At 43.0% G+C, this 21948-nt stretch overlaps 1 protein-coding gene across 1 annotated transcript in view; it reads right to left on the bottom strand.

Annotated features, from left to right (window-relative positions):
- The window catches only part of Arhgap42 (Rho GTPase activating protein 42), a 220999-nt gene that overhangs the window by 36919 nt on the left and 162132 nt on the right, over positions 1-21948 (bottom strand). The window contains exons 7-8 of the mRNA XM_052189140.1: positions 16043-16147; positions 13718-13847 (exon numbers count right to left, since the gene is read on the bottom strand). Coding sequence (XP_052045100.1) covers positions 13718-13847; positions 16043-16147 — 235 coding nt within the window. The remainder of the gene's footprint in view (positions 1-13717; positions 13848-16042; positions 16148-21948) is intronic.

Raw genomic sequence — 21948 nt, 5'->3', positions numbered from 1 at the left:
TGAGTCCATCTGTAAACTTCGGCTGTCTTAATCTTACCTATAAACTTGGAATTTGGTCAATAGTTGCAAACAAGTATGGACAGAAAATATTTGAAAGACCAATCAGAGAAACACTGGACATAAGCAAGTGTATTTTTAAAGATGGGGGTCTTGCTTTGATTATCCTCAAGCTTACCATGTAGCCAAAGCTAGCCTTGAGCTCATGCTCCTCCTGCCTTTGGCTCTAAGGTACTGGGATTATCAGCGTGTATCACTATCCCTGGCCACCGATTAGAATACTTTTAGTACTTAGAACATGAACAGACATATAGTCACTCAGTAAGCACTTGACAAATGAGTTAAGAGTAAACGATCATTCTGTCTGACAATTTGACCTTGGAATTACTTCTTACTGTTGATGTGAGAGAAATAAGCCTGACGATGGAGCTTAGAAGATAGGGTGACCTTCTGTACCCCACAAAAGCACACATGGGTCTCCAGGGCTGAAATTCAGCACTTAAGAGGCAGAGGCAAGAGAAGTTCATTACTGTTAGCTAACTCACAAGGCCAAGGCCCAGGAGACCTTGTCTTTTTTAAAAAAAAAAAAAATTCAGTTGTTCTTAAAAATCCTTCCCCTAGAGCCTTGTGGAAAAGCAGGGGATAGAACGAACAGGCTGGAGAGGGATCTAGTACAGCATAAGACGTCCTACAGTGTCAACTGACCTGGACCCATGGGGGTCACAGAGACTGAACCTGCAACCAAAGAGGATGCACGGGCTGGACCTAGACCCCCCCACCAGACCTAGACAGCTGGTGTTCGTGTGGGTCCCCTAAAAATTGGAGCAGAAGCTGTCTCTGACTCTGTTGCCTGCAACTGGATTCCCTTTCCCTAACTGGGCTGCTTCGCTGGGCCTCAGTGGGAGAGGATGTAATTAGTCCTGCTGTGATGGCCAAGGGTGGGTGGTACCCAAAGGAGGCTTCTGCTTCTCTGCAGAGAAGGGGGGATGCAATGAGGGGAGGGATGTGTAAGGATGGGACTGCAATTAGGATGTAAAGCGAATGAATAAATTAATGAAAAAATCCCAAATTTATATCATTTGTATTAAAATGTGTATTATCAGTAACGCTCGCTTTGCTTCTCCCATAAATGCTATCCCCCTTCTCACAGCACAGCACAGTGTCATCTCACAGCACAGCACAGTGCTATGGGCTGCTAGGGTCTCTGAAGAACCAGATGCTCCTGTGTCTGCAGCGGGGTGTAGCCTTCATTCTGCTTTTCCCTGACAAAGTACAAGAGCTTGCGATTACCCAGACACTGTCCTGAATCCAAACGCCAAGATGGGCTGTGTGGGTTGGAAATAGAGCTTAGGGCCCCCTTCCGCGAAGCTTCTTCAGCTCCGGCTCTGGCCACTTCAAACAGAATGTGATGCTGGCCTGATCTCTGAACCCTGCACTGAAATACAAGCCGTTGGAACAGAAAGCAGAGCCCGAGGCAGGGCTTCAGGGCGTGCTGCGCTGGCTTTCCTTTTTGTTAATGGCAGTGTCATTAGTGTCAGCTTTAACTTTGGTAAATACTTAAGCTACTTTAGATTTTAAAATGACAGGGTACACATACACTTGGCAACCACGAGGGATTATTGCAATTAGCTCTAGTTCTGTGGTGAAAGCACTTCACAATGCAATACTTGACAAAACTTGATACTCCGTGTCATGTGAGGTAGACTACTTAACAGCTGGGGGCACCGAGCGGGACAGAGCTGGTGTAAACTGGGGACATATAAGGTAGGATCAGCTGGGGTTTTAAAATGAAGCAGCCACCATGCTCCAATGGCATTTTAAACTGAAAATGTCTTTTTTTTTTCCTGCCCTTATCTTACAAGTGAAACCTTCGTGAGGACATTTCCTGTTCATCCTGTATCTCCCCTCAAGGATTGCTGGCAGTTGTGTGGGAGATGGCCTTAGATAAGTTGCTTTAGATCCCCTTATTAAAGAATCTGAAAAGTTAAATTTTATCACAACTCCAAGGCTGCAAACAAAAGAAGCACAGTGATCCTTCTTAGTGATCACAGAAAGTGGTGGCAGATATTTGTGGGGTGGGGAATCATAGTCACAAATACCTACTACAAACCTTTACCTTGAAACTTTCATGTTAGACTTTGTAAAAGACAAGCCTGCTAGCTGTGTTCATTTTAAGTTAATAATGCTATAAATTATTTTTATTATTTTATTTTGAAAATAAAGTTATTTTCTTTTTTTATTAGCTATTTTCTTTATTTACATTTCAAATGTTATCCCCTTTCCTTGTTTCCCATCCAAAACCACCCTATCTCATCCCCCTCCCCCTGCTCACCAACCCACCACTCTGCTTCCCTGTCCTGGCATTCCCCTATATTGGGTCATGGAGCCTTCTTAGGGCCAAGGGCCTCTCCTGCCTTTGATGTCCAACAAGGCCATCCTCTGCTACACATGCAGCTGGAGCCATGGGTCCCTCCATGTGTGTACTCTGTTATTGGTAGTGTAGTCCCTAGGTGCTCTGAGGGTACTGGTTGGTTCATGTTGTTGTTGTTCCTCCTATAGGGCTGAAAGCTCCTTCAGCTCCTTGGGTGCTTTCTCTAGCTCCTCCATTGGAGACCCTGTGCTCAATCCAATAGTTGGCTGGGAGCACCCACCTCTCTATTTGTCAGCCTCTCAGGAGACAGCTATGTCAGGCTCTTGTCAGAAAGCGCCTGTTGGCATCCACATTAGCTCATTTTAAAGGACAATACTGTAAATTGTTTTCATTATTTTCTTTTTGAAAATAAAGTTATTTTCATGCAATTTTCTGATTACGGTTTCCCTCATCTCATCCCAGATCTACCCCACAACTCATCATTCTAACTCCAACAAAATAACCCAACCCAAGACCACCAGCCCAGGGATGGCAGCCAGTAAGAACCATCCCTCCATGGCCTCTGCATCAGCTCCTGCTTCCTGATCTGCTTGAGTTCCAGTCCTGATTTCCTTTGGTGATCAACAGCAAGGTGGAAATGTAAGCTGAATAAACCCTTTCCTCCCCAACTTGCTTCTTGGTCATGATGTTTGTGCAAGAATAGAACCCATGACTAAGATAAATTAACAACAACAAAAGAAACAAAAGAATAGAAGAAATACAGACACACACAAACACACACACACACACACACACACACACACACAAACTCAAAATTGGAAATCATAATGAACAAGTAAAAGATTAAAAAAAAAATGTTTAAAAGCCCAAATAAAGCAATACAAGACCCCCACACTGGGGGAAAAACTGTACAGAAAATACCTGAGTTCATTTTGCATTGGCCATCTACTTCAGTCTCTGAGGCCTGCCCCTAAGAGTGGTTAGAAGGCCTAGTGAGACTCACTGGAGAAACTAATTTTCATTTGTAAGAGATTATCAATTGAAGATAGTGTCTTCTCTAGGAACAAGGGCTTGCATCTGCTTCCTCACCTCAGCAGTAGGACCCCCCTGTGGTCTGGGAACATGTAGGCCCTTTGCCTGTTGCCACGGGATCTGTGAGTTCATATGAGTAGCAGTCCTACTGTGTCTGGAAGGCTTTGTTTTCTTGGTGTCTTCCATGCACACTGACTCCACCTCCTCTTCCCCGTATTTCCCTGAGCCTTGAGGTGAGGGGTTTGGTGGAGACATCACATTTAGGATTGAGAGTTCCAAGGTCTCCCATTCTCTGTACATTGTCCAGTGCGGGTCTCTGTCTCTCTTTCCATCTACTGTAGGAAGAAACATCTCTGCGAATGGCTGAATGAGACACTGATCTATGGGTGTTGGGTTTTTTTCATTGTTATTGTTCTTTTATTTTGGTTTTACATTTGTTTTGAAATAATAGTATTTGGTTTTACCCTCGGTCCCCTGGTTCTTGGCCACCTGAGCAGCGTTGGAAATGGGTTCTTTCTCAAGGAGTGGTGTCCCTTCCCCCACAGCATTGAGCTGGACTACACAGCCCATTCGCAACATTCATGGCTGGCAGCGCCTAGCCTTCCGCCGGTGTTATCTCTGGCCTTTGTTCCAATGGGAACAATACAACTGCTTTCACCTTGACAACCAAGGCTGCCTTAGGGCAGTCTCACCTGGAGACCAGCAGAGACCTGCTAGACAACCCACTGAGAAGTGGAGGGGGGGTGCAGGGTTGTTTCCTAAAGACTGTATATTTTGGCTAAAATATAGTAAAGTCAGTCTCTATCGGCAACTGTCTCATGACTCATTTCTCTTTCGTCCCCTTCCCGTTTATCCCCAGAATTCTTTCAGGTCCCCGGTTCACATGTGGCCGCGGGCGGCTACGTAATGGCAGAGTGGGCCTTAAACCCAATGAGATACAGTTGGTTAGAGCCACAAGTTTGATCCACCATTGTGCTAGCTCAACTTGCAGGCACATCACCAATGTAGAGTAAAATGTTGGCAGCTAGGTTGGTGTTCACCGTTCTCCTCCAGTAGCATTTAGAGTACCTTCCATTACTAGAACACCAGTCAGTAGGGGTGAGGCTCAAATTCTCCATGTTCACTGAGTTATATAGGTCTTATCTTCAGAAATAGCACATAATTTGTAGAGAGCAGGCAATAACTTTGGAAATAGCCTGGGCTGTTTGGGTGTTTCCATCACGGACTTTGTCCAGCAGCTCAACTAGATACAACCCACGCCTGGTACTGGAGGTTCTCTCAAAGAGAAGAGATGTCTATTTGAAACTTTGTCTCCCCTGTTCTTTGGTGATTCCATTTAGATTTCTTTCACACCCGTTTATATCTTAAAAAGCTTCTGCTGTAGTAAGTTTCTCTCTGAGTCCTCAAATGGCCCTTACGTATTAGTTGTCCTTCCTCCTGTTCCCTTTCCTAACCCCCTTCAACCTCCTCGTTTAATGCTCCTTTTCCAGTCCCCCTGTCTAATTGTATATTCTATGTTCCCTTCATTAGGAGGTCCTTTTCCCAATTAGTTCCTTACTTTATAGCTAACATCTGTGGTTATTCAGATAATAGCAATTCTATTGAAGGATTAATAGCTCTTATTCACACATAAGCAAATACATGCAATTTGCTTTGTAGGTCTGGGTTACTTCATTCAGTATAAATTTTTATTACTGTAACTGCGCAGTACAACTTGATATGAGGATGGTGATACCTCCAGCAGTTCTTTTACTACTCAGAAATATTTTAGCTATCCTGGTTTCCTGTGTGCGTGTGCATGCACATGTCTGTGTGTGTGTGTGTGTGTGTGTGTGTGTGTGTGTATGTGTGTCAGTTTCTATATCAAGCTAAATTCTGTCCTTTCAGTTTGCAAAGAATTGTGTTAAAATTTTTATGTCTAAATTGCTTGTAGAAGAATTCCTGTCTTCATTATATTAATACTACTGATCCATGAGTATGGGGATCTTTTTCCATTTTCTGCTACCTTCTTCAATTATACTTTTATAATTGAAAATTATATAATTGAAAAATTATATAATTATATATTATACATAACTTATATAATCGCACTGAAATAATCTTATAATTGAAAATATCTTGTATTTCTTTCTTTAGTATCTTAAATTTTTTATTAGAGTTGAATTTGCTTGTAAAATATAATATTGTATGCTTTTGAAGATACTGTGAAACACTTTGTTTCCTAATTTCTTTCTTAGCATTTGTCATTTGTATATAGGAAGGCTTCTTATTTGTGGGTGTTAATTTGTATCCAGCTACGTTGTTGAATTTGTATCGGATACTATCATCTGCAAACAAAGATACTTTGACTTCTTCCTTTCCAATTTGAATCCCCTTTATCGCCTTCAACTGTTGTAGTGATGTAGCTAAGATTTCAAGTTTTCAAGTTCTATATTATAGGTATGAAGAGGATGGACAATCTTGTTTTGTTCTTGGTTTTAATGGAAATGCTTTGAGTCCTCTCTGTTTAAGTTGATTTGTACTGTGCCTTGGGTAAATCATCTTAATTTTGTTGAAGTCTCTCCTTCTCCCTCTCCCTCTCCCTGTCCCTCTCCCTCTCCCTGTCCCTCTCCCTCTCCCTGTCCCTCTCCCTCTCCCTGTCCCTGTCCCTCTCCCTGTCCCTGTCCCTGTCCCTGTCCCTGTCCCTCTCCCTGTCCCTCTCCCTCTCCCTCTCCTTGTCCCTGTCCCTCTCCCTGTCCCTCTCCCTCTCCTTGTCCCTGTCCCTGTCGCTGTCCCTCTCCCTCTCCCTCTTCCTCTCCCTCTCTCTCTAGGACTTTTATATGGAATGAGTGTTAGATTTTATCAGAGGCCTTTCTGCACCTGAGATGAGTATGTGTTTTTGTCTTTCAGTCTGTTTCTGAGGTGGGTCACAGTTATCAATTTATATATGTTTGATGTATACATATTCAGGATTGTGGTATCCTCTGGTAGACTTTTTCTTTGTTGTAGTGTCCTTCTTATCCCCAATGATGAGTTTGGATTTTAAATCTATTTGTCAGATAATAAAATGGCTACACCTGTGTCCTTCTTTTTCCCATTCACTTGGAATATCCCCTTCTGTCATTTTACCCTGAGGTAATATCTTTTTCTATCCAGTAAGGTATGTTTCGTGGATGCTGTAGAAGGATGGATCCCATTTTCACATCCAATCTATTAATCACTGTCTTTTTATTACAGAATTGAGATGATTATTGAGAAATATCAATGAGCAGTGTTTGCTGATCCCTGTTATTTTATTGTTCTTGAGGTGGTGGTATGCATGTACATTTGTGTGTGTGTGTGTGTGTGTGTGTGTGTGTGTGAGAGAGAGAGAGAGAGAGAGAGAGAGAGAGAGAGAGAGAAGGGGGGATAGAGATGGATTAGGAGAAATAGCTGAAAGTGGCTTTAGGAAAGGGCTAAAAGGATCCTGTTCACATTTAGAGTCAGGGTCTTCAGGGACCTGGAAGTGTGGTGGGAAAAGGGGATCCTCCAAGAAGGTTTCAGTAAAGCAATGAGCTGTCTGAGAGACAGGAATACAAGGACCAGAGAACCATATGTCTAAAGCAGGAGTTGCAATCTCCAGAGAATGGAGTTGAGGTGGAAGAAGAGACACTTGCAAGGGGTTTTCACTGGGCTGAGAGTGAGACTGCAGAGGTTATACTGGAAGACAGAGGAGATAATGTCACCCTTAGCTGAGTCCCTGTGAGCTGTGGTCACCGGGGAGCCTGTGTAGAGAGTGTCTCTAGATATAGGTGGCTGACATGATGGGCTCTAGGTCATTTTAGGAATTAAATAAAACAGGCCTATCTTGTACAGACTAACAAGGATTCAGGAGAAGTAGTCCTTTTAATAACAACCCTGGAAATTGAGATATTTTCTACATATCATTTCTAATCCACGGAGCCCCAAGAGGAATAGATATGAACAGAAAGGTTAAATTCAGAAAACTATATATAAAAGCCACACAGTAAGCAACAGGGAGCTGCAGGTACAGAGCTTTGTAACATGCTTACCTAACCATCCACAAAGCCTTGGGTTCATTCCCAGCTCCAAGTCACTGGGTGTAGTGGCAGGGTCATAAAACCATAACACGGGGAAGTGGAGAGGCAAAAGGCCATCCCCAGATACATAGTAAGTTCGAGGCCAGTCGGAAGGAAACATGAGGCACTGTTTGAAAAACTAAACAAAACCCAAAAGATGGATGTCAGCAAGGAATGCCAATAGATTGACTATGAAACCAATGTGCTTCCAGGTTAACTGAAGACTGTTAGAGGGGACTTAACGCTGCCCAGACGCAGCAATGTCAGCAGGTCAAATGCAGATAGAGCTTCATATCCAGAAGACTGTGACTATCTCTGCCCTAGCTCATCATCACTGACTGCAGCGAGGCTTCCAGAGGTGTGCACGCATAGTAAAATATTGCTTTATAGAAGACAGAGTTGTCTAAATACAAGCAGTGCCACTGTATACACGACACAGGCAGGAACAGAGAAATCTCAAGTAGAAACTGTGTTGGGACAGAAAAGCAGTATCAGAGAAGGATTCATCAAAAGAAAGGAGTCATCTTGCCTGTGAAGGTCTCCAATGCCAGACACTGTGCAAGTGTCCGCTCACAAGAAGGGCACACGCACAGGAGCCTTTGATGGGGACCTTCAAGAGCCTTGCTGCAGGGGAGAGTGAGTGGGAAGCCTGAGGTGGCTGGTCCCTCAGAGGCACGGGATGCCTCTGCACTGGACTGCTGAGGCACCGCCTCCCCGCATACCTGACTACACCTCCACCAAAACGTATTCCTTTCCCCCTTGTCTTTTATAAACACATCAGACTTAGAAACTCTGCGGGTTTGTATCCCACTCCTACCACTTGGAGAGCCACTGCTCACTAGCCCAAACTGTGGAGCACTGGAAAGCCTCCTGCCCCACTGGTCAGAGTAAATGTCCCCAGAGTTGGGGGGGGGGGACGCGGGGGGGGTGCTTTTGGAGGCGGGGCGCTCTTGAGCTCGGAGCTACCCCTGTGCTACCCTTGAGGATGAGACATTCAGTCTTTTCACTGTACCTTTTTCTAGGGCTTTTTCCTAGGGTGAGATTTTCCTCTCTGCATTGAGACAGTTTCTTTCTCACCTCTGAGAAACCCCAGGCCTGGGTAATCTGCTCTCTGTAGCTCAGGGGCACCGGCCCAGAGCACAGCCCCGGCCCAGCACATGCCAACCTGGCAGTCTGGCCTATGCTAGACACCTCTGTGGTTATTACTAATCCCCTGAGGATGCTGGCAGGGCTAGTTAGTAGTCGCATTGTCTCCCACGCGTCAGGTTCACTGCCGTGTCCCCTCTTGTTCTAATTCACAGTAAGACAGTAAGTAGAAAGCAATATCTCTACATGGCCATTAAACTGGCTCTTTGAAATGGCTCTCTTGCTATCCACGTGGTCATGGCTGGCCTCCACTACTCTCTCTCTCTCTCCCTCTCCTCCTTTTCTCTCTCTCTCTCTCTCTCTCTCTCTCTCTCTCTCTCTCTCTCTCTCCCTTCCTCCCTCCCACTCCCTCTCCCTGTCCCCCCCCCTTCCCCCTTTCTCTGCCTGGACTCATGAAGTGGATGGCTATCCCAGCCTCAGCTAGCCACAAGAACAGTGCACGTTGCTGGGATAGGGAAAGCTACTTCAGGTGCTTCCTTTTCCCCACCCACCACTGACTGACAGACTGGGGGAGGCAGCCAGCGCCTGCCCACAGCTGGAAGCACTGGGCTGCTGCTTCCGGCTGCTAGGAGGAAGCCCCACCCCACCTGCTGTATCTGAGCCTTGTGTACATCGCAGCACTGCCCCTTAACTCTGTCTTTATTGCATTCTACACTACCAGGACGCACACATTGTAATCGTGGCTCCTAGTGATCTGTGCTCTTCAGGCTGTGCACGAGTTCCACCTTCCCCCTCAGCCTTTTGCCTCAACTGCACATACCTGTTTCTCAGCCCATGCCCCCTGGTCTGCTCCCACAGCCTCGTGGCACAGCTGGTACACCTCTGATACTTTCCACTCTGGTCCACATCAACTCTAAGTCAAGTGTTTCTCCGCTAATGCAAAATGTGTTTTTATACTATACAACCTGTCAAAGTTCCTTAAGACTTTCATTCCTATCCTGTCTTGATGACGACTTTTGCTACTGCCATTAAATTATGGTGTGCTCTATTCAGATATGGCCAATCAATTTAGCCCTCAATCTTGCCAGAAGTCTGCTAATTAGTAATAGCCTTAAGTTTATGACAGAATCTCCCAAAGCAACAGTTTACCCAAAAGGTCTCAGAATCTATGGGCACAGCGACAAGAGACTGCCTGGACTGTGGTATGAAAACTACTGAAAAATACTGTTGTCAGACCAGAGATCGAAATGCCTCATATTGTCTAAGTCAAGGTGATCCACTTCTAAATTCATGCATTATCTGATCCACAAAAGACAAGACAAACAAAAACAAAAACAAAAAACCCCAACAAACACAGAGCTCTTCATAAAAAGCCCTCAGTCTTCTGGGCTTGAAAGCCAGACTGATTCTACCCAAGTTGCCATGGTGGCCACAGAGACCACAGGAAATTGTTTGGATTAGAGATGAACTGTCATTTTTTAATATATGACCCTAGATTCTAGTTTATTCTACCTCAGATTTCTGACTACATTGACAGTTAAGGTAACTGTAGCCTGACAGCTAGAAAACAGACCTAGCTCCTTACTCCACGGTCATACACCACTGCATCCACTCCTTAATTTGTTAGCTAGCTAAGATGCCAAATTCCTTACAGACTTAATGATAAATGATGCACAAATTCAGATGTAAGCTTTCACAGATGTAATCTGTTACTTCCTTACATAAACTCTGTTTCCATCAATTAAATGCTTCATATGTCCTCTTCTTGCTATGCCGCTGTCCTAAAATTTTTAAGTTCTTATAAATTTGCCTAATTCTAATAAAGCATTCCACTATAGTCATAAATTCTTATTCCTTCTGCTCCACAAAAAGCTCATTTTAAAGACACTTCATGCTGCTAACTCATGTTGTTACCTCTTTTATAAACTTATAAGCTACAGGAAACCCACTCAGATTGTCCTCTCATGAACCAAATAGACTCCATCCAGATAAGTACATCTGCTAATGAAAAGCCGAAAGTTCCCACTTACTACCTATTCCAGAGGGTAGGATTCCTCTGGGTTTCAAATGTACATCTAAGTGTGTGTGTGTGTGTGTGTGTGTGTGTGTGTGTGTGTGTGTGTTTCAGCATCTTGTCAAGTTCAGGTGCTTACTACATCCAGGACAGCGCCAGAGAAGCTACAACCAGATGTTCTAATCTCCTTTCACAAACAAAGCACAAAGCCGCTTCTACAGGACTTATTCCTTCTGCTCTATCCACAGATGGTTCCACAGACCCTGGACAGCAAGGAAACAGCCAGGTATTGGAGGATTAGAGTCAGGTGGGTTTTGAGTTACCTGGTTGGGGTTACAAAGGTGAGAGGAGAAGGAGTAAGAATGAGAGGAGGCAGAAGCTACCATGAGGGGAGAGGAACATTGAGCCCATGGCCAGGAGAAAGAACAAGTGTCTGGGTACACCAGTGGGGAGGAAATCAGGCTTGCAGTCAAAAAAGTAAGTTAGGGGTTACCCCCCAGCAATTCTCAAAGACGAATAAAAGTCACATTTATTTGTGAGCTAGTCAGGGATAAGTTTACTGCAAAGTCATCAAGATTCATAACCTCAACTCTAAAAGACTAATGAGAGAGACAGTCTTAGCTCCTCACCTGAGCATAGGTCCCTTGTCCATCCAGACTGTGTGGCAACTCATGCTTCCAAGTCTGTCTGTCAAATTGGTATGTGCTTGTATGACACTATATAATAACAGAGCACTACCTGACTATCTCACATGCAACTTTCACTGGCTTGTTAGTGAGCATCTTACAATTGCACTTCAAATTCCTTCACAGCCCATGCTATAGCTCTGGATTCTCCATCACAAGTCCTTCAAATCCTGGCACACATCCTGGCAACTATTTTGCCAACTAAACCCACCTTTTCCACCATTAGCATGGAGACTTTGGAACACGCTCCCTTGAGTATCTTAAGATTTTCAATGGGCAGGACAAGTAATGAAAAGGATATGGTAGAAGGAGGTGTGTTTGTGTGTTGAACTTGACACGTGTGTAGATATTATAGCTTTTGTCAAATGATACAAACCCAGACTTACTGTGGAAGAGGGAGTGTCTACTGAGGCATTGCCTTTATCTGGCTGCCCTGTGGGCATGTGTGAGACTTTTCTTGATTGCTCATAGATGTGGGAGAGCCCTGCCCACTGAGCGGTGGACATCACTTGGCTGGTGGGCCTTGATTCCATAAGAAAGGGAGCCAAGCAAAGAATGGAAAGCAGGTTAGTAAGCAGTTTTCCTCCATTATCTCTCCCTCAGTTCCTGCCTCCAGGATTCTGCCCTGACTTTTCTCACTGATGGCCAGTGATGTAAAACTGTAAGCTAAACAAAGCTTTACCTCCCTGCAAAACAAAAAACAAAAACAAACAAAAGAGTGCATGAACAAATGTTTCTAAGCTTTGGTGGCAATCTTTTTGCATTGTTGCAAAAATCTGAACATGCAGTTTTCTACTTTCCAAAACACATACTGATCCATGAGGCTGGAAATAACAGCTCGCTCATTAGCAATGTAAGGATAGCACAAGCGCATTAGGGTACATCTGACATGAAAATGCGTTGGTTTAGTCAAAATAGTCAAGGTGGTTTCACTTAATGACCACACACAGAAAGGACCCCAGTTACCGCCGTATGAGTGGATTTATGTTGATTTTTGTGTGAAGAACATTCTGGGTATGGGTTGTTATGTTAGGTCTCTGTTGTATCTGGTATTTGTTTTCTCTCTTCAGGAAGCAGAGACTGTCAATGTGACAGGGCGTAATTGCTGCTTTTGCTTCTGAAAACTGGCAGAGCCCAGAAATTAATGACATGATGCTGCTGAGAGAAAGACGACTAGTGCGGCCACTAGCCTGTGTCATCCTGATGAGATCCTTCATTCTCAAGCTCCCATGGGACTCTGAAAAGGAGAGTGCTACCACAATTACCTTCTAAAACTGACCCCTGTATTTTTCTCAATGGAGAGCCTGCCCTCAAGCCTGCACTGAAATAGTGCCTCCTCACTCTGGTTATGGTAGTGGTGGAGGGAAGACTGCCTTACACGCTGTACAGAAATTCAGTCTTCCCTTATGAAACCGTAGTGGTGCTTTCAAGTAAATAACCAAGGTGTGTGGAACAGATATAGTATGCTGAATTATAAGACACACTCAATCCAGGGCCAGCTAGGTGGCTCAGCAGAAATAGGGTCTGCTGAGAAGGCTTACAACCTGAGTTCAATCCCTGTGACAAAAATGGTGGGAGGAGATCCCACAAGTTGTCTTCTGACCTGCACACACACACACACACAGACACACACATACACACAAATGCATACATCTTTACAAAGAAGGGCTAGGGTAATGGCTTGGGAGTTAAGGTATTTGCTATGCAAGCATGAAAACCTGTGTTTGGATCTCTAGAACTCAGGTGAAATGACAGCTGGGTGGGTGTGGCAGCCCTCCTAGAAGGCAGAGATGGGGAGTCCTGGAACAGGCTGGCTGTGATGACTATTCTTGTTTGTTGACTTGAATATATACAAAATTAACTAAAACCTGGGCTGCAGGGTACGCCTGAGGGATTTCTTGATTGACTGCTTTGATTCTGGACCATATAAAGACGCTGGCAGACTATAGAAAAGACATGGAAGAAGGAAGCGGGCTGTCTTTGTCCACTTGCCCTTGTTCTCTCTGGCAAGTTCATTCCTTCACTGTTAGTAGAGCCCACTTCCTTGGGATTCCAGTGTATACTGAAGAGCAGCTGAGATATTGTGGACTGAGCAACTCTAGGACTCTTGGACTTTCCACTGAAAATCAGACATTGTTGGAATAGTTGGATCACAGCCTATAAGCCCCTCGGAAAAATCTATCAGATCTCTTTCTCTAGATTCCTGACAGAAGCACTAACTAATGGGAATAGCCCACTGGGGAGCTCTGGCTTGACTGACAGACTCTGTCTACATGAAAAGGTGGATCGATGTGAGAGATAACATGAACTGCTTATGTGCACCAGTACATAAGTGTGCATGCAGCCATACATGTGTCCACACATATGACTCTCACTCTTGTGTGTGACATCCATATACACACATGGGCCCCCACACTGGAAAATTAAAATGGAAAGTAAAAATAGAGACCTCCAGTTTGCCTCTGGAACTCACTTTTCTCCTGGACGTAAAGATAGCCCTCCATGGTCCACTGGCTGGGCGGCCTGTAATCCTGGTCGGCCGACTTCATCCTCTGCATCAGTCTCTCCACTTCTTGCCGAGTGCTTTCAAAGTTGTTCCTTGTCTTAAGTGAAGAGAAACCACAAACTCAGCATTTCCCACCAGGTTTGAGGAAACTGTTAACTCAAGTTTCAAAACTGCCAAGGAGAGGAGCACGACCTTGGCCGCTTTGGGTCTACCCATGTGGAAGCACAGCTGTGCTGAGCTGTGTCTGCTCTGAGTCTCTACAGTAGACACAGCCTGGGATGACCCTCTACATTCTTCTCTGACTCTTGTGTGTGACAGACTTTCTACCTTCAGATTCTGTGGAGAGTCCCAAGTTGGTGAATTACAGCAAATGAAATTATTGACCATCTGCTAGCTTTGGATTAGCTAAAATGTAAAGTAGATACATTAGAACTTAATCTCTTTTTTGAGGAAGAAAAGAAATGATACTTTTGATATATGTGACAATGAGCAAGTTTAAAATAAAATCCCTTCTTGTCCCAATGGTGTTTATTTTTAATTTTTTTAGAATTAAAGAAAATCACTTTGCTATAATGAACTCACAAATAAAAGCTTTACATGGATAGATTAAGGTGGCTACTCAGAATGCCTCAGCTCCAGAATCGACCTCTCAGTGAAGTCTACAGCTGAAAGGCTTGTTAAAAAGGCATGCCACATGGTTTTGTTTCTGGAAGTACTAATACAGTTGCTAGAAGGCCAGTGTAAAACTTATTCACACAAAATACAAGTTCTTTCTTTAGAGAATAATAATTTATACACTTGATAATAAGTTTGCTTAAGCTGTAGGGAAAAAAGTAAGGTTTTCTGGAAAAGAATCTGGTTTGCATTCAAAGCACTTCACCCACAGCTTACCTGTGGGCGAAGACATCTTGATAGATTGCCCACAACAAGACAAGTGAACCTCAGAGTAGAGTAGGGTCTTTTTCTGGGGACTGTCTTGCTGCTTTATTCTTTTAACTATAAAGATTAATTGTTTCTCCTCTCCCAGCTGGGGTAACTGTTGCTAATACTGACAGGAGTCATAAAAACTCTCTGGCATTTGCAATTTTCCCTTTTATTTTATTTATTTTTTTAACTGAAGACAGACAAGTATCTTCTACATTAAAAAAAAAAAGTCAAAACTCCATAATGAAAATGAACTAAAGGCAAAACTATTCCTGCTGGAGAACCTAAGTGTAAAAGCTGAAACCCAAAGATGATGAGAAAAATCCGATTGCATAGTTCTACGGGGACATGCCAGCTCGGTAGCATTCTGTCTAGACTCCCTGATGACGAGACTCAGATAAGCAGAGAGACACACACCTTTTAGAAGACTGGGTGAAGGTTATTTTGGCTAGATTGCTATCCACTCTGGCATTCAGCGACTGATGACTCAGCATTATAACTTTGTTCTTTCACAGGTTTGAGGATGAGAGCAATGTGCTGGCCAGTGGTGGAAGTGTCACTGTGTATTCAGAGACCAAAAGAACTAGAGGACACCACAAAATAAGCTGGTAGAGATGGGTGCTGTGTAAATGTCACTCATCTCCATGTTAGAGCAAGGCATTTGAAAGCTTCAAAACTATGTTTAATTATTCTGCAAATCATTAATAGCAGATGTTTTACGTGTGCTTTCAGAGATATGGGCCACAGCATGAGAAGCCTGAGGCCTTCCCTTTGAAACTGGAGAAATACTGCTTTCTCAACAAATGAAACATGCCTGAAGCCAGCCAGTCCTTCCTGCGTTCCCAGCCTTGAGGAGTAACAGAGAGATGGAAGACGCACACATGAGTCCCTGGGATGGTTTGATATCTGTATGTATTGTGAAATCGTTTCTATAATCAGGTTAAGTAATATGTGCATCACCACATGTATTTTCTGTTCTTGTCTGTGTGTGGCGAGGAGCAGTTAAGGTCCATTAAAAGAATTAGAGGTGTATACACCGTACTAACTACACTCAGCACAGAGTATGTGAGATCCCCATTCATCCTGGGTTACCCACTAAGCTAACAAGATTACCACTAACTTGCAAGGACCCCACTTTGCAACACTTACTTTTATAAAACCCTGTAGCATACGTTTTTCTAATGTGAAATCAGTTTTTCTTTGGCATACATTCACCTAGTTGCTAGGAAATAAGTCATGAGGATGTCTGTAAAGAGGACTCCCTAAGCTACTGTGGTTTGCCACATTTACACAAGGTCTGGCTTGGTCCTAACTGAGTCACTGTGAGATCATTGCTAAGGAACAGCAGGGAGGGCAGAGCATCCTTACATTCTGCAAGTTGAATTGCAGCTGTTGCTTGTACGGTGCAAATTCCTGGGCAAGTTCATATCCCTCGTGGTAAAATGTAAACAGACCCTGAAGGAAGGACAAAAGCTGCAAAAGATAAAAAACATGCACATAAAAGAAACATAAAAATCTGCTTTTCTATAAATGAAAAGATCATCCAATACAAAATATCAAGGTGATTATATTTCATTCTAATTTCCCAAAGTAATGATTTTCGATCAATGCTTTTGGCCACGGAAGCTTGGGTGTGAGACGGAAACAGCATTGCCTTTGCACTGTTTCTCCCTGTGGTCATGAACATGCACTCTCTACTGTTCTGCCTTCCAAATGAATCAGGAAGCTCCACTGGAGGCCACTAAGGGTCTCTAGACAAAACAGAAGATGAAACGGCATTAGATTTAGACACTGGGCAGGATATCACAGGAAAGAGCTGGTACCAGCCAAGAGCAATTTGTCCAGAGGGAGAAAAGAATTTACCACCAGGTGGCAGTATAGATCCTGTTTTGGCTAGGAAGGTTTTTCTTTCTTTTTTTTCCCCCTTTTTGATGTTTTTTTTTTCAGATCTCAGCTGATAATTTATTTTTTTATTTGATATATTTTTTATTTACATTTCAAATGATTTCCCCTTTTCTGGTCTCCCACTCCCCGAGGAAAGTGACATAAGCCCCCCTCCCTCCCTCTGTTCTCCCACCTATCCCTTCCCACTTCCCTGTTCTGGCTTTGTCTTATACTGCTACACTGAGTCTTTCCAGAACTAGGCCACTCCTCCATTCTTCTTGTATCTCATTTGATGTGTGGATTATGTTTTGGGCATTCCAGTTTTCCAGTCTAATATCCACTTATTAGTGAGTGCATACCATGATTGATCTTTTGAGACTGGGTTACCTCACTTAGTATGATGTTCTCCAGCTCCATCCATTTGTCTAAGAATTTCATGAATTAATTGTTTCTAATGGCTAAATAGTACTCCATTGTGTATATATACCACATTTTTGGCATCCATTCTTCTGTTGAGGGATACCTGGGTTCTTTCCAGCTTCTGGCTATTATAAATAGGGCTGCTATGAACATAGTGGAGCATATATCCTTATTACATGGTGGGGAATCCTCTGGGTATATGCCCAGGAGTGGTATAGCAGGATCTTTTGGAAGTGACATGCCCAGTTTTCTGAGGAACCGCCAGACTGATTTCCAGAGTGATTGTACCAATTTGCAACCCCACCAGCAGTGGAGGAGTGTTCCTCTTTCTCCACATCCTTGCCAACACCTGCTGTCTCCTGAGTTTTTAATCTTAGCCATTCTGACTGGTATAAGGTGAAATCTCAGGGTTGTTTTGATTTCCCTTTCCCTGATGACTAGTGAAGTTGAGCATTTTTTAAGATCTTTCTCCGCCATCCGAAGTTCTTCAGGTGAGAATTCTTTAACTCTGTACCCCGTTTTTTAATAGGGTTATTTGGTTTTCTGGGGTCTAACTTCTTGAGTTCTTTGTGTATATTGGATATCAGCCCTCTCCTTATCTTTTCAATATTGTATTTGAGGTACTAGCTCGGGCAATTCGACAACATAAGGAGGTCAAAGGGATACAAATTGGAAAGGAAGAAGTCAAACTATCATTATTTGCAGATGACATGATAGTCTACCTAAGTGACCCAAAAAACTCCACTAGAGAGCTCCTACTGCTGATAAAAAAAAAAAACTTCAGCAAAGTGGCAGGTTATAAAATCAACTCAAGCAAATCAGTAGCCTTCCTATACTCAAAGGATAAGCAGGCTGAGAAAGAAATTAGGGAAATGACCCCCTTCACAATAGCCACAAACAGTATAAAGTACCTTGGGGTGACTCTTACCAAACATGTGAAAGATCTGTATGACAAGAACTTCAAGACTCTGAAGAAGGAAATATAGGAAGACCTCAAAAGATGGAAAAACCTCCCATGCTCATGTATCGGCAGGATTAATATAGTTAAAATGGCCATTTTGCCAAAAGCAATATACAGATTCAATGCACTACCCATCAAAATCCCAACTCAATTCTTCATAGAGTTAGAAAGAGCAATTCTCAAATTCATCTGGAATAACAAAAAACCCAGGATAGCTAAAACTATTCTCAACAACAAAAGAAATTCTGGGGGAATCAGTATCCCTGACCTCAAGCAATATTACCGAGCAATAGTGTTAAAAACTGCATGGTATTGGTACAGTGACAGGAAGGCTTTTCAAGAATTCAAAGCTGGTTAAGAGTTGAGTCAGAACAGAGAATCACATGAGCTTTCCTATTATAAGTAGAATCTTCAGGAAAGAAATTCCATATTCCTAGCCTTGAAAACACAAATTCTTTTGTATTTAATTACTCTATACTTGCATCTGTAAATAAGGAGGGCTTATCATAAAATTATGGGACAAGTATGTATATTAGTAAGTTTATCTAGAAAAGAATGATGAATTTGATACTTTATATAATTCACTGCCGTTTTATTCCATAGCCTTAGTCACCAACTCAGTCAGCCTACAGCTTCTTGCTGCAATAAAGTGGACAATGTTTTCAAAAGAAGCTCATACTTTGCCATTTGTTATTTTCCAAATTAAAAAGAGAAAGGCTATTTGAAACCATCTTCCTGAGAGTAGTGTCTCTCTCCTCCTCCTCTTTGTGGGAGGCCGGAGGACCCAAGAGTCATCTCGTGTTTATCAAGACTGCCGATGCTTAGATGAGACAGATCGACTAGAAAAGGATGGCTTCATGCTTCTCTTTCAACAGGTAAGTCAACTCCACTCTGAGTTATGCTCATTTTTAGGAGTCTTTTTTAAAAAACACTTTCAAATTGTTTTCTTAAGTTTTTTTTTCATTTAACTTAATTCTCCAGTTTAGATCAACCTGGAGCTTAAAATTGGATTCAAACACTTCCAGTTAGGCCCTGCATGTGTAGATCTAGACATTTTCAAAGGTTAAAAATGTTAAAATACTTCTGAAATGCATAACTAACAGGAGTCCTCTGACTAGCCATTACAAGAGTGTTTTCTCTGTTGGCCTCAGTAATTAGCCTGAGGTGAAACTCTCCCACTGTGAATTAGAATAAGGTGCGGATGTCATTTTCAAAGCCATCAGAAGCCACCCAGGTAATTAAATTTACAGGGAAGATATTTTTAAAAACATTGCAGTAAATCTATAAAATGCCTAATACTCCTAAATACATTTTTCTAATATTCTGACTTCTCAGAGTATGGGGTGGGAAGGACAGACTGTGTGTCAGAAATGTAATGGTATCTCAATGGTGTGTATGGATTCCTGGAGGCTGGTAAGAGGCTCTGGAGTACAGTTAGTTTATCTATTAAAAGATAAGACACAAACAGAAGTGTCACGTGCCTGCTGCTGTGTCCAGAACTACCTGAGAGACACCCCTACCCACACAGAGAAAAAGACCTCTGATGTTTGTCAAGTCACTAGTTTGGGAGTCATTTGATAGACTGTGGTGAGCTAGCATTCTCCACTGGGACCTGCTTGTTAACTGGACTTTAAAACTCATGATGCCAGCACCTCTGTCCCCCACGAGGTTGCTCTGATCCTAAGCATTTCTGACACAGTGCCTGCCACAGGCAGAAATCCACCTGTCAGTGGGACTGCAGAATTGCTTCATCGGAAGCGTCCATTTTCTCTCAAGACACATTCTAAGCACCCAGAGGGGAGGGGACACTTGTACTGAAGTACAAAGTTACACACGGAGAGATGGCTCAGACTTTAAGAGTACTGGCTGCTCTTGCAGAGGGTCTGGACACTGACATCCAGCATGCAAACGGCAGCTTGTAATGCTCTGTAACTCCGGTTTCCAGGGATCTGAGTGACCCTCTTCTGGCCCCCATAGGTATTAGGTACATATAAGGTTCACAAAGATGCATACAGGCTAAATGCATACACACACAAAGTAAAATATATAAATCCGAAGTATTTATTAATGGCATGCTGAGAGCTGTCACCTATTTCCACTTGGGAAAGTCTAAACAGAAATGAGTGTGAAAGAAAAGCCTCTAGATGGCGGTAGAGCACAACTTTTTAAAGGGCAGTGTGTGTGTGTGTGTGTGTGTGTGTGTGTGTGTGTGTGTGTGTGTAACAGGCTGATGGCTGGGGAGATGAGAGAAAGACCCTGGAAATAGGAAGACCTGCCCTTCCCAGACCCTCATCTTCTTTGGTCAGTGGAGGAAAAGCAAACAAACAAGCAGAAAGAAGAAAGGCTTAAGCTCCCTGTAGAGTAAACGTGACCTTCCCAAAAGTGTCAGTGATAACCATTACTAATTGACGGATAATTTTATTTTGCATTTATTATTTTGAGTGTATTTATTATTTTGAGTGTAGTGCATGTGTGTGGGCGAGTGTGTCACAGTGCACACGTACAGAACAATCAGGGAGGAGTTGCGCTGTCCTTCTACCATACGGCTTTCAGGTAACAGGGCTTGGGGGCGAGTGCTTTTACTCCAGACTCACATCCCTTTAGCACCAGGGAACTCTACCACACTTTATTATTTCCATGGTGTTTGGAGTCAAATTGTAATTTATTAGTCCTCAAACCAGACCAATAAACAACACTGACACCATGTTTGTAGATAATTTTTAGAACTAAATACACGTTTATAATTTTCCCACCTGACTGAAATCCAAATGGATGTGGTGCGCACGCATTAGCTATTCATCTCTACACACACAACTCACTGGGCGAACTAAGAGGACAGAGTGTGTGCAGCGCCTGGCAGGGGGCAGACCCAGCTGCAGCAGTGCTTCATAGCCCCCACTTCCTCCAGCCACACACCAACTCCTGACAGTTCCACATCTGGAAACTGGGGCACACATTCAAACACATGGGCCCGTGGAGGACACTGCACACCAGAGTACACGTGTGCGAAAGGACACACAAGACATCTAGACTAGAAAGCAAATCGTAAAAATAACCACTTGCAACTTCCCTGAACTTGTATACACAAAATCCTAAAGAATCTATTTTACAGAAAGCTAATAGAACTAATAAGCCACCTCTGAGGTCAGTGTGGAAAGGCTGACTTTATACTGGCACACTCAAAAACAAAACAAAACAAAAAATCTGAAATGAAATTAGGAAAACTCCCATCTTCTTTGACTCCCTTAAAGGATTAAAATACGTAGGAACTAATTCATTAAATTTAATTCAAAACATATTTTGAAAGTCATGAATGAACACAGCATAAATAAATTAAAAAATTGAAACAAATGAAAATCCCTCCCTTTTACAATTTGAAGAACTTGAAATTGTTAAGATGACATTTTCTCCACATTGATAGACAGGTACAGGAAAATCCAAACCACATCTTACATCTTTGCAGAACCCAGTGATTCTAAATTCACATGGGAAACAATACTAGCTGACCAAAGAGCTCTTAGTTAAAATAGAGTAGGAAACCTTGCACATGTTAATGTCAGACAGCATAAATGTGCAGCACACTGTGATAGGAGCAGACAGACACACAGAGCAGTGACCACGGCAGAGTTTGGTTCCCATGGCCACACTGGGTTCCCAGCTGGTGGCACTGTTAGGCAGGCTGTGGAACCTTCAGGAGGTGGGCTGCTCCTGGAGGAAATGAGTCACTGCAAGTAAGACTTACGGTTTACCATCCGCTTGGCTTCTAGTTTTCTGTTCTGCCCAAATCTTAACCATCTCTCATGGATACCTTGCCTTCTCTATCACAGTGACTGAGCACCCTCAAACAACGAACCAAATATATCTTTCCCCACACACCGCAAATCTCTGATTAACCAATTCTTCACAAGACTCTCAGGAGTCTCACAACTAGGAAACAAACAGTCATTGATGAATATCTGAATAGATTCCCTCCCCACGCATCAGGAAACTTGTATACACAATGAAATAA

The sequence above is a fragment of the Apodemus sylvaticus genome, chromosome 7 (genome assembly GCF_947179515.1).
Source record: "Apodemus sylvaticus chromosome 7, mApoSyl1.1, whole genome shotgun sequence".
Taxonomy (NCBI): Eukaryota; Metazoa; Chordata; class Mammalia; order Rodentia; family Muridae; genus Apodemus; species Apodemus sylvaticus.
Note: the sequence above shows the minus strand (reverse complement) of the source record. Positions and strands in the feature narration are given on the sequence as shown.